This window comes from Sphaerodactylus townsendi, linkage group LG07 (genome assembly GCF_021028975.2).
Source record: "Sphaerodactylus townsendi isolate TG3544 linkage group LG07, MPM_Stown_v2.3, whole genome shotgun sequence".
In the NCBI taxonomy this organism is placed as follows: domain Eukaryota; kingdom Metazoa; phylum Chordata; class Lepidosauria; order Squamata; family Sphaerodactylidae; genus Sphaerodactylus; species Sphaerodactylus townsendi.
The window spans coordinates 81,640,133-81,653,539 of NC_059431.1; the positions used below are offsets into that span (position 1 = coordinate 81,640,133).

Sequence of the window (13,407 nt, forward strand, 5' to 3'; positions counted from 1 at the left end):
TGGCATAAAAATACTATTCTGTACTATTGTGTAGCCAAAATAATTATGTACACAATAGTCTTTTGATTGTGTGGTCTACAAATTTATATTGCAAGATCTAGTGAACCAGAGAAAGCACACAGACATTGTGGAAACTATTTCTTGCAAGGAAAAGTTATTCAAGCTAGTAACATTTGTTTTGTGAAATAATTTTTGTCTCCCATTTGATCACATGCAACATTTAAGCTGACTGAAGGTTATTTTTTTTGTTAATATAAATCAAATTTGTCTGATCCAGATCGAGCACCCCAGTGAAATCTATAAAGTAAATAAAGCACAAGAAAATGCTAGGCATATTTAGAAATGGAAGTTGAATGATGGAACATCTAAAACAGTGACTGAACAGAGAAAATAATAGAGACAAAGATGTTTAGACCTTTTCGAGCGAATCGTGGGAGAGAGTTATTATCATATAAGGACTGAGTGGTAGTTTGGCTAGAGAGGGAGGACACAGAGCCAATCAGGGAGGCGTAGGGGACTGAATTACTGCTCAAAGCTGTAAAAAGTAAAGCCAATTGGAAATGGGAAACAAATTAGTAAGCAGTAGACCATCATAATCAGTCAGTTACACAAAGACAAATGTATAATATTGCATGCACAATCTTTCTTTGCACTCCATATGGGAAGAATAGGTTGGAATATGCAACCATCCTAACATACCGACATTAGAGACCCATATAGCTAAATGCATCCAGCTAAATTCATGGGCCATCACACTTTAGAACAGGACCTTAATGCAATAGCCTTAATGTGGAGTTTAACTATTACTTAAATTGTAAGAGTTGGTCCAGGGACCCACTGTGGGTCTGTTGGAAGAAGCCTTTCTGTTGGAAAGAAGTCTTTCTCCATTTCTGGAACCCTCCCCACTAACAGAGAGATCCCATCTCACAGAAATTATTAAAAACAATTTTGCCTTTTAATTAAGCAAGCATTAGGCTTAGTTCGTCTTATTAATAGATCCCTACTGAGAGAAGTATCCAGTCCAACAATTTGGTCACTTTTCTATAATTTATTGCTAATAACATCCTTCTGAGGTTGAACATTTGAAGTTTACCTGAATGTGGAATAAATTTTTGGGGGTATGTTTATTTTTAGAAGAACTGGAAACATTAGACAAATTCTAGAAGTAACCATTTGGTCAATATTGCAGTGGCACTCTTATTTCTAATTGAGTGTCTTTTGATAATGCATCATAGTACTCTAATAAAAGGAAATAATTGTAATTCTACACTTCTATGTCCATCGGATAATTTTACATTTAAAGTATTTTCTATGGACTATTTGAGAAACACCACATCTACCCTCAGATAAGTAGTATTGCTTATAGGTACCAGGGTTTAATTTTTTTAGGTGTGTACTGTCCCTCGGTGTATACATGAAGTCCTGACTAACCATCACACCAGTTTAACTCAAAATTTGACAGTGAAACATTCTGCAGAAATCATCATCCTATTTCATCTCAAAGTATTACGCAAAATGGTGAGAAAGTTAATTTCATGGATCTCCAATGCAGAATGCAAACTTTTGCTGATACATATTCACATCTTTTAGGTATGCTAGGAAAATGCATAAGTAAACACATATAGACAGAGTAGATGTGAAGCCTTCCTACATGCTAGTAATTCATAAGGAACAACATGCTAATGACTACTTTTTCCTCCATTATATGAAAAAGGGGGAAAAAGAAATTACACATAGAAATGTAAGGCACATCTAACTCAAGTAAAACAGCAACAAGAACATGCATGTTTATCTCAGATTTCAGTGGTAACTAGTCCTTGAGTTTAACAAGGAGACAGCACACAATAACTGTGATATTAATTTCCATAAAAACTAAACATTACTTCACAGTTTTTCTAAAAAGTATAGAAATTGGTATCATTATTAACATAACAGAAACTATGCTACATGCAATAATATTAAAACACAACAGTGAAAGCTGGTAAAATTCATGCTACCAGAGAAAGAGATAATACTCTGTCACAGAGGCATAGCTGAACCAAACTGCGCCCGGTGTGCAGTCTATATTTTCAGCCCCCATGGCCCCCCGTGCCCCCCCTTCCCACACTTACCTCAGTTCCTTTCCTTTTCCTAGAACTTTTTCAGGCTGAAAAAAGGCCTATTCACAGTTTAGGATTAAAAACAGCCTGATGGGAGCTATACTCCCCAGGAGACCTTGTGAGCCCCAATGTCTCCTGGGAACTGTAGTTCCTCAGCCCATTTTTAGCCTGTACTGTGAACAGGCCTTTTTTTCAGCCTGAAAAAGTTCTAGAAAAAGTAAAGGTACTAAGGTATGTGTGGGAAGGAGGGGGGGGGTGCTGCAAGGGGTCACTGCGGGGGGGTCAGGGGAAGGGGTTCGGGGCATTTTGCACCCCCACGTGACCCAAAACCATGCACCTGGTGCGTGGCGCACCCCCATCCCTGGTAGTTCTGCCTCTGCACTATCACTCTGTAGCTGAATATTCACATTTTAAGTACAATCCTATGCATACCAGTTTCCAATTTCAGATTGTTAAAGTGGGCTTAAATGATTTCCCCCCTCATTTAATCTCTGGGAAGATTGTTTATCCTAACAGACTCAAGTGACTCAAAAGGGACTGTAGCTGAGATTTCCTTACTTCCATCAATTTGAAGAATTCTTGTGCATTTAATACATTCAGCACACAGTTAATTTCATATGCTCAATATGTGATAAATGCATCAATGTCTATATTTTAAAACTAAATTAATAAAAATAAAACGAAACAAAAAAGCAAGAGCATCAGTTTTCAAAAGGAAGCTCATTAAGGTAAGCTTCACACTAACACTCATGGTCACTGGAAGCAAGACACTTATTCCCATGGTTCTTATTTTTATGGCACAACTTAAGACACCCATCAGTTTGAACTGATACTAGTGAGATACTAGTTTAAGGCATTTATAACATATTATTTTTATCTGAAACATGCAAAGAAACTATAAATAATTTTAATAAGATGGATAAAGCAGATTATGTGCTCAAAAATCATGTTTTTATGCTACAGATAAAATCTTTTGCTTCAGTGATATAGATTGAATAATAACATTGTTGTGCACCTTGAGTCCTGGTAAAGAGAAAGGAGCCAGCAATTATGGTTTTCTGCTACTCATCTGCCTTTAGACTACATTCTCTGGCCAAACAGATTATGTAACACAAAAAGGAAACTTAAGATGCATACCGGGGAGCATAAACATAATACCTTACATTATAAAACAGGTGCACCATTCACACAGCATTTTTAGAACATAATCATGCTTGAACTGATTTCTTCTTTGGGGCTACATAGAGATCTGACAGCCAGAATGGTAAAATTCTTCTTAGAGGAGAAGCAGAGTGGATTCTTAAGTTGACAGCCTTGGTACCACATCGGTTAAATGAAAACACTTCCTGGATGGCTTTGACTTAAGTAAATACAGACTGAGAACGGAACATTTTTCTCAAAGCTGGTTCAGTGGGAGCATTGCTGCTTTTCTATTCAATTGGTCAGAATAAGTTTTTGGTTAAAATGGGTTTATTTACCCTAACATACAATTTTGCAAAAATTTCCTTTCTGGATCCAAGAAGTCTGCATTGGTAGGAACATATACGTCGAAACAAAATGTAATTCTCAGCAGCAAAACATATACTGCCAAATGGAGTAGCTCCATCTTCAACTCTGTCCTTTGCATAAACTAGTAATAGATAAGGCTACACTGTCCATTCATATTTCTTCACTTTCTTAGTAGTTGTGACAGACTGGTTGTATTCTTGTGTTATTAAAACAATTAATTTAGCTTGGTATTTTTTAGATATATTTGTATTTTATTTTCAGGTTGAAAATCCCAGATTCTAACATGGGTTCTTCCCAGTATAATATAAAATAAATAAACATCTCCATTGGTTTCTTCAAGCACTCTAGCTGAAAAAAATGTGTACAAACATTTATTTTTGAATGCAATTACCTAATTTTTATTAGCGAGGTTTCCGACTTGGTTGTTTGTTGAATCACTATTTAGACTCAACTGAAACAAAAAGGTGTCAATTTTTATAGTAACATCCCTAGAAAAGCTTGTTAGTATTCAGGTAAGTAACATCTCCCCTAAAAACAATGAATTGTCCAGAATGCATGAGTCTATGGGCTTGTTTACGTATGTGGAATCTGCTCCTTTTCTCTAAGCAACCTCTCCTATGCACAGAATAACAAAGAAACCTTAGTATGATGTGGACTGTATACATTTATAGTGATATCATGTGTATCTTTGACTGGAAAAATACTTTTCTCAACTGGTACTATCATGGTAACACTGCTGACCAGAGGCGTAGCTGGGCCAAACTATGCCTGGGGTGAATTCTATGTTTTCTGCCCCCCCTCCATGGCCCTCCGCCCCCCACTTACCTTAGTTCAGGCTGAAAAAGTTCAGGTCTGTTCAGTTCAAGCTGGTAAAAGCCTTGGTGGGAACTGCACTACCCAGAAGACCTTGGGGCTCACAAGTGTAGTTCTCACCAGGGCCCTTTTCAGGCTGCTTTTCACCTGAACTTTTTCAGCCTGAACTAAGGTAAGTGGGAGAGTATAAAGGGGTAGGGTGCTGCGGGGGGAAGGGGGAGGGGTCAGGGGTGATTTATCATCCCCTAGACATGTGCCCAGTGGAACGTACTCCCCTCTATCCCCTTGCAGCTCCGCTATTGCTGCTGACTCTGCAAGCTATATCTCTAATTAACCTGTTTCACACCAGGGTTTCTCCAAATGGTCCCATGCACTGAGCAGGATTACATGGAGAAAACAAAGTTGGATTATATATGGTTGACAGTCCAGAAATATACATATTTAACGTAGATATGCTATTGTGCTGTTGTCATAAATAACGGCACTAGATTCAACTAGGCCGTAATTGCGACAGGGGGCAGGGCACATGGTGAGCTCTGGAGCAGTGAGCATGCCAAGCCACACCCAGCCTGATCGTGCAATGAGCACAAGTTTAAGGGGTGGAGCACGCTCCCTATATATTAGGCAGCACGTGGTTGCTCCAGCCTTCTTTGACACCTGGAGCAAACTGACCAACCCACCCTCCCTATTTTAAAAAGGGAAGGGTTTGCTGCTCTATTTGTCACAGCCTTGGCGGTTTGGGCAGAGGAGTGCATCCTGATGGGGAGGCCAAGCTTGCATGCCGGATATCCCTGTGGTTGGGGGCTTCCATAAGAGGCTTGGGGTGGGGCGGGCTAATGGCGCATGCCACGGAGGCTTCTGCAATTCGAGCCCGACACCCCAGCAGTTAGGGGGCCACAAAGGGTGGGCGCCCCGGTGGCCCAGTACCTCTGTGTCCTCCCCAATAAGGATTGGGGTTGTTGCCAGGGTCAGCCAGGGGTGCTGACCGGCAGCTAAACGGATGGCTCCTCTTGCGTGCCCAGCTTCTGCCTTAATAATAAAAAGGGCTGTGGCCCATTTTAATTCCAAGACGTGTCCTGTGGTTATTCACCAGATGAAACCTCTGCACATCTGGGTGCAAAAGGAATTTTATCTAATACTCAGACGCTTATTAGCTATAAGCAAGTTGAAGGAATGTGCTTATAAAGATTTTCTTAATGCTGTGAACAAAGCTAAACACAATATCTGTGAAATCCCAAGAAGAATGAGTTTTCAAATTCTGAAATTATATTTTCATTCTATAACTGTTTAAAAGACACTTTTTCAAATTTCTTTGGCTTTTGAATCATAGTAATCACAGTGAATTAAGATGTAAGATACCTGCAACCTGCATATACTTCAGAAGAAGCATTTTGTACACCAAATTTGAGAAACATACAGAATTCTAGTAAGTAACTTAAAGGACTGAATAATTAAAGGGTGTACTCAAAAGTGCTCCAAACAATACTCTAGGAAAATTTCTAAACAATATTTACTATTCTTTTAAAATAATGCTGGAAACAATTTGCCAGCTGCCCATTCCTAGCTACCCACCCCAAGAGCTAACTAGTCATTCTAGTTTACTTTGAAGCCACCTTGAGACCATATGATGTTTTTCAGTAGAAAAGAAATCTGTTGCAATTGTGACTAATTTTCCTTTTCTAGTCCATTTCATGTTGGATGTTTTTATCCAGATTTTGTACTTCTATCATGTGTGATAAAGGAATGTGTGTTAGAGGAATTCTGTTAAAATTGGGAGGGGAGGGAGAGAAATATAATCACCCCAACTCTTTAATATTCATAGTAGTGTTAAATGGATACAAGAACAAAGGATTGGTACTTATTCAAGACAATTAATCTAGAAAATGATAGTCTACTGCATGTATGCCACAATAAAAATAAGGTTGAGGGGTTTTTCTGCTATCCATTGAGGTTTTTTGGAATTCCTAGAGTACACTCCTCTAACATTATGCAGTTATTTCAAATTTTTGCCCAAAATTACATCAGCACTGCAGTCCTGCCCCAAAATTGCAGCCTAGAAACCCTAGACAGAGCTCTGGACCTGAAAACCTTGCACTATGTTGCACCAAAAACTGACTTCCATCTTCATGCAGCAACTGAGATCCAGTTCAAATCTGCAGGAACAGACAATGTGTTCATCATCTCTAACTCTTCCCCTACAGTCCACAATGGGATATATTATCTACATGCACACAGTGTGTTTAAAAAAATTATAGTATAGAGGTACCAGGCAGTGGGATGATATGGAAGGCACCCCAGAAACATTAAAATTAAAAGTAACCCTTGTATACTTAAATAAATGTCTTACCATAGAGTTCCTGGAGATTGCTATAACTACTCAGAAGTGACAAAGCATAGCTCTAGGAATTGCTGGAACCTATGGTAAAACTGGATGTCCTTACCAAGAAGTTTCTGATGATTTCTAAAGCTACTGTTTGTCATTTCCAGGTAGCTCTTGGGATTGCCAGTAACTCCATGGTAAGAACTTCCTGTAAGTATATGAGTATATAGTAGTATATATTATTTTTCTTTTTAAAACGTTCTCCACCATATCCAGTGGCAGCAGACAACAGGGTATGGGGACAGGGGCCCTGCACTCACCAGGAACTTGGCAGCCCTATGCTATGTACTGGTAACTGCAAAATATTATTTTCGATTTGTCTTAAATGGATGATTTTGCTGCTGATACTATGAGTGCAATTATCATCTGAGTCCCATTTAAATGGCTTTCCTGGGTTTTCACATATCAATAAATCAATGTCAATAAAAATCATACTACTGATATAGAATTTCCTCCCCTTCATTTTCCTCAAGCATACAATCATAAACACAAGTTTAAAAGATTCTACATTTTGGGCCAGACTCTATGTTTTAAAGGTACACATGCAAATTCTCCCTTGTTTCCTAGGTAATGCTACTACCTATAGAATACATAGGGCAGTGAGATGTGTTTTTTTTAATGATGCTAGATCAAAGAAAGGAAATTATATAGAGATATGTGGAGCTAACTAAACTTACATACAAACAACTTTTTCAGAAGATGCTTCTGAATCTTTAAATGCATCTGTTGAAAGGTAGCTTAAGGATACCAACCTCCAAGTGGGCCTTGGAGATCTCTTGAATTTTTCCAGATGACAGAAATCAGTTCCTCTGGAGCAAATGGCTGCTTTGGAGAGTGGACTCTGAGATCCTTCCTCTCCACAAACCCCATCCCCAAATCTGGAGGAATTTCCTAACCCAGAGTTGGCAGTAGTAAACTATTCTTACTGCACGTAGCAATAATTCACAAAACCATATCAATCTCAGAATATATTTTATTTATTAATTTGTTTATTGGTATCTTGTCTTTCCAGCCAAATAGGTCCCTTGAAGTGGTGAACATTAAAATCCACTCATAAAATGTAGATATACACACTCACACATGCTATTAAAACAAATAGGAAAGAAGGTGAATAAGGGAAAGCCAAGTGACACAATAAGATCTTTATGGGTGGGAAGTCAATGATATGGAGTGACAGATGAACCTCCCTGGGAGGAATTTCCATTCAGAAAGCCCTTTCTTCAGTTGCTACCCTTCTAGCCTCAGATGATGGGGGCATCCAAAAGATGGTGTCCCAAAATGCCACAATGTTCAGATAAGTTTACATGGGAGTAGATGGTCCTTAAAAGATGTGAAATAGGTGATGGGACATAGGGGTTTCATCTGAAAGTCCAACCTACGCAATTTGTTCTTTAATAGTTGTTTCATGAATGTGAGTCATCATCAGAGCTCAAGCATCGCAAGGAGATTGGAATTGGGTATACGTTACTATGATCTGGGTAATCCAGACAGTTCTGGCCCAGACTGTATCTGTTACTGTGATATGGTCTATTTAGGTCATTTGAGAAATAAAACAGATTTTTTTCTCCTTTCATAGTTCATGAGATTGCATGAATAGAATGGGACACTATATGTGTTCTTGTGTGTAGTAGGGGAAGTTACAAACTTTAATTGCTTCTGCCTGGTCCACACTTGATATTTCAGCCATGAAATGAACACACCAAAATACACAGTCTCTCAAAAACAATATTAGGTAAAAGTAAGATTGACTTACAAGATGTGACCAACAAATCATTAAAGTAAGCCAGTGTAGGAGTATCATGGTTTACTTCTTGATCACATGTAGTCACCCCCAATCCTTTCCCTCTCAAGTGCTAAATTTCCCTGCCTTTCATATGCTTCTTTTGTTGCTGTTCCTGTCTGAAGGTGTCATGTCTAAATACTAACAAGGGTTTCATCTTAACCAGAACTGAAGACTGAAGACTCAAAGGCATTAACTTTGATTAATAGTGGTACTGTTGCAACCTTGTTCCAGCTAGTGCTGAAAGGACAAGTCTCACTTGACCAGACTGGAGTTGGAAGGAAGAGCATGATCACAAATTGTCCCCAGTCTATGGAATTATAATTAAAGAAAGTGATGCATTATCTCTACATTGGTCTATGTTTATAGATGTATTAAATATTAGTATAATATAATAAATTTTGTGCAGCTCCCTAAAATGAACCCAGATGGAATAATGTTCACTTCATAAAAGTTTTTCTTAGACTAAAGTCTCTCCTGTAAACCCAAATAAGAAACACATTAAGTTCAATTAGGAGTGGGAAACTGACTCACTGGTAAAGTGTTTATTTTATATGCAGAAGATCCCAGGTTTAACCACCACCATCCCCAATGAAAAGAATGATGTGAAATAAATCTGCCTGAGATCCCAGAGAGATGCTGCCAGCCTAGATTCAGCTACATATGATGGCTATCTCAAGTCTACCACAGGGTCACTGCTACCATTTTAGGAATGAAATTTCCTAATGCTGCAGGGGCCCGATTGAGATTGTCATATGGGAGGCAGAAGGGCTACTGATTTGAAAAGCAATCCACCCCCAGCATTTGGGTTGTTGAAAACAGCACACAGGCAGAGGGAACAGGAGCCCCTTCCCCCACATAATGTTCCCAATCAGATCAGGCCCCTATGGATTTTCTAGACACAGAGAACTTCATCCCTAAAATAGCATCATTCCTATGGTGAACTCAAGGATGCCACCATGTCCAGTTGACCCCTCATAGTAGAAAATACTGATCATGATAGACCCATGGTTTTAGGTAGCTTATGTGTTCTTGTGAATGAAATTAATTAAATCAGCATTCTATGACTGACTTCTGTCATTGCAAAACAGTCTTTTAAAGGCAGAAACTGACAATATGTCACTTACAGAATTATAAGAATATTTGGCATCAAGAACATTTGACATCTTACCTGGAGTCTGAAAATTAAGGCGTCGTAGTTCTACTGGGTCAGTGGGATGATGAGAAGGAATTTCCTTGCTGTTGGGTATACTGCTCTTTCTAGAATCCGTCTCTGCCCTTTTCCTACATGGACAAAACAAACACTCTCATTAAGAAGATTAAGCAAGACATTAATAATTAATGAATGGAGATATATTTAAGTACTTGTACTATTTTGTCATTGATTTCTACAGCTTTTTGAAATGAGAATGGAAGCGCCAAATTCTGTAAACTCCATGACAAAAAACAATGCAATTAAAAAAGCACAATGTTTATATAAACACAAAGTGTTTGAAATTGATATGAAATAATAATAAGAAAATCTTCACGCAGTCAGTGCCTACAGTCATCATTTATAATAAAGGGCTTGCTTGAAAAAAGCTGGCACAGTCCAAAATAATTATACATGGCTAAATCCTATTGAAATGAATTCAAGCCTACTTTTAAATGCTACAGTTTCATTGTTTTCTTTGGGATTTAGTTAAATTTAACTTTTTGGTGAATGAAGCCAGTGACTACAATCCTAAAGCATGCAAAACATTCTTACAAATCTGGAATTTTCTCAGGATTGTGAAGGGAAGACTTAAACACGCTTTCTTTAACAGCATTTCTCAGTTGAATCTTGGATTCCAGGTGGTGGGAACCTAATGCAATAATGGACCAATTCCTCTTATGCTGCTTTTTCTGATTTTAACACCATTCCAAGTGAGATTCAGTTAATCTACTCTTATAAATCGATTTCATGTTAGCTTGAAAAATGTTAAAGAAAACAAATCTGAAAGACTGGATATATTTTTCACTGGTAGCCCCAAAGTAAAAACATTTTATACTGTATTTGAATTCTAAAGATATGAAATTTCCCTTCTGTGCTACAGAATTCTCACTGTCAGCTGAGGTCATCTGTAGTGCAATCATATGATTGCGTAATTAAAAGTGCCACTGAGTTCAGTAGGATTTATTTCCAGGCTAGCATGCAGAGGACTGCAGGCTTAGACTAGTCCATTTTTTGTACTCCCATTTCCTCTTTACTGAGAAAAAAGTATGATTGCTCTTTACTTCTCACCTGTCAGGTTTACTACTCCATTATTATGCAGCAAAGAAGGGAAGAAAGAGATTAAATGTTAGTTGGCCAAAGACAAGAGAGTAACTATGACAGTAAGAAAACCTGTTTTAGAATAAAAAAGTACTTTATTGTGATTTTTATCCTGCCCTATCCCAGCCAAAGACATGACTCAGGGCAGCTCCCAACATAATATAATATGCATGATTCAGTAATACAATATAATATAACATTTTGATATATTAATATTTTATGTAAAATATAGATTAATATAATACAATAAAAATAGTTAAAACACTCATCCCTATCAATATGAAATTTATTCAAACTGGAAAGTAACAGACAATTAAAGCATCTGATATTCTATAATGAGAGAAAAATGGAGAATACCATGTACACCCAAAGAAAATCATGTATGGTTGAAGACAGAATTTTGACTGGGAGGGAAATTATATTTTAATAGTTTATTTTTCTTTAGACTATCTTGCAAAAAAAGAATGTTTCAATCTATTTCATAACAGAAGGTTGGACAGGCTGAATATATATATATATATTGGATATTAAATTGCCAGGAGAAAAGCTCTTTGTATGTTTGGATATAATATTACCCAACAAACATATGCTTTAGAAAAGTTTACAGTAAAAGTTGAGATGAAGCTATAAAACTCTTACATTTTCCACTGAGCTAAGTGAATTTTTATTTCACCTTAATCCCAACGAGTTTAGGCTAGCACACTTTTCTCCTTCATTTTCTCCTACAATAATCTGGTGAGGTCAGTTAGGATGAGAGAGAAGAAAGGGCCAAGGTAACACTGTAATTTCCTTGACAAGGAGGGATATGAATTTTAGTTGAACATGCTAACTACTACACACCACTCATGAGTGGTTCTTTAATTTTACCCATTTGAGCAGCAGAAAGCAAAAGTCAATAACTTTTAGTTGCCACATGGGCTGCCCCATCCAAAGCTAAAGGCGGTGGGAAATGGCACTTGTGAGGCTCCACCCTGCCACCTCTAAGAGGGCTTTCAAAAGGTTGGCGTTCAGTCCAAGGGCTGGGGCACATTGTTCCTGTCCATAAACCCCGATAGCGAGCCAACTAACATCAGCTCCATCCCCAAGAACACCCAATACCATTACCCAACACTGGCATCTGCTCAGGATGCCAGTGCAGCCCCACTGCAGCCTGGATTTCCTGGTTTTGTGGTGTGGGCTGATGGATGGGCAGCCACTGGCACATTTGCCACCTCTACTGGGGTTAGTGTCCTTGGGGGGGGGGGCAAACATGCTGGCACTCCTTAAAGCTCTCCCCCCACATTGGATGGGGCTGTAAAAGAAATAGCTCAAATATGCTTAAACTATGAACATGGGATACAATTAGGGGAAAAAGTCCCTCTGCTCTTCACAGGGGAAGGTTGTGTAAACTATTTCCACATTCTAGAAATCAGCATATATGATGTTTTTTTCCTTTTAAATGTTTATATAGGGTGTTATAAAGATGTTACTGTTCTATGGAGTGATCATATTACTTAGGACAACAAACAGAAATTCTTGAGATATCCATCATGTCTCACTTCCCTTTCCCCTTTTATCTCTTGAAAAATCAACCCAGCTTCTAAACATTTCATCTGTTGGGTCATGTATGTTTTTATAGTTCAAAAATGAAGTGCCAATTTCTACAGTTCTGTGATAAATACAGATATTTAGGCACATTCTGGCAATTAAAAAGTTGAGTGCCCAAAGGGTTAAAATAGAACTCCATGGGATTGGCTGGGGAGAATTTGAGAGAATTGTTGTAAAAAGTGAAGTACTTTGGCTAAGTCAAAGAAGCTCTGGGAAGGAGGGCTGGAAGAGGCAGATAAAGCCTTCTGTACTCTATCCCTGGTTTGACATCAACACACTTAAATGCTTACACAGGATTGAAAGTTTAAGGTTCTCAGGAAAAGACCCACTCTGGAGACATTACTTATTAGAGTGGTGATCCAAATAAAAGCGAATGAGTAGATTTTTAATTTCTGCCAGAGAGACAGAATTTGGAAGCAAATCCATCTCACCATATTCAGCCTGAGGTCAAGACAGGACTGTCCTTATGAGGCTATGAAGGAAAAACAGACTGGAATATCTAATGAAGCCTTCTAAGAAAAGAAGCACAAGTATTCATATTATTTTGAAACACCTTGATTTATTTATCACTCAATCTAAATTGTATCTTAGGCCGTTTCTGCGCGGAGGCGGAAGGGGTCGGGTCGGCGTAGATGACGCCGACCCGACCCCTCTGGGACCATTCGCATGAACAGTCCCAGAACCGGCCGGGACAATGGCGCAGAGCTGCGCCGTCGTCAGGGCAACCTACCTGTCCTGCGGCCCTCCGGCACGGGGACAAGCAACGGCAAACCAACTCCGTGTCTTGCCTTGGGTTGCCATAAGTCAGCTGCAACTTGGCAGTACTTCATACACACAAACACACACACAATAACTTCAGAATTGTACCAGCTAGTTGTGGGACATAGACCCAGGACTTTCTATTTAACCTGCATATCAAGGTGAAGCCCAGATCCATGTTTAATCG

General features: G+C 38.6%; 1 protein-coding gene across 42 annotated transcripts in view; it reads right to left on the bottom strand.

Annotated features, from left to right (window-relative positions):
* PTPRD (protein tyrosine phosphatase receptor type D) overlaps window positions 1-13,407 on the bottom strand; it is a 1,487,793-nt gene that overhangs the window by 124,672 nt on the left and 1,349,714 nt on the right. For 20 of the 42 annotated variants that reach the window (XM_048502785.1, XM_048502809.1, XM_048502807.1 and 17 more), the window contains 2 exons: window positions 10,845-10,859; window positions 9,753-9,865 (listed from right to left, as the gene is read on the bottom strand). In XM_048502785.1, the coding sequence (XP_048358742.1) occupies window positions 9,753-9,865; window positions 10,845-10,859 (128 nt within the window). The remainder of the gene's footprint in view (window positions 1-9,752; window positions 9,866-10,844; window positions 10,860-13,407) is intronic. The other 22 variants (XM_048502811.1, XM_048502810.1, XM_048502799.1 and 19 more) reach the window with 2 other exon arrangements.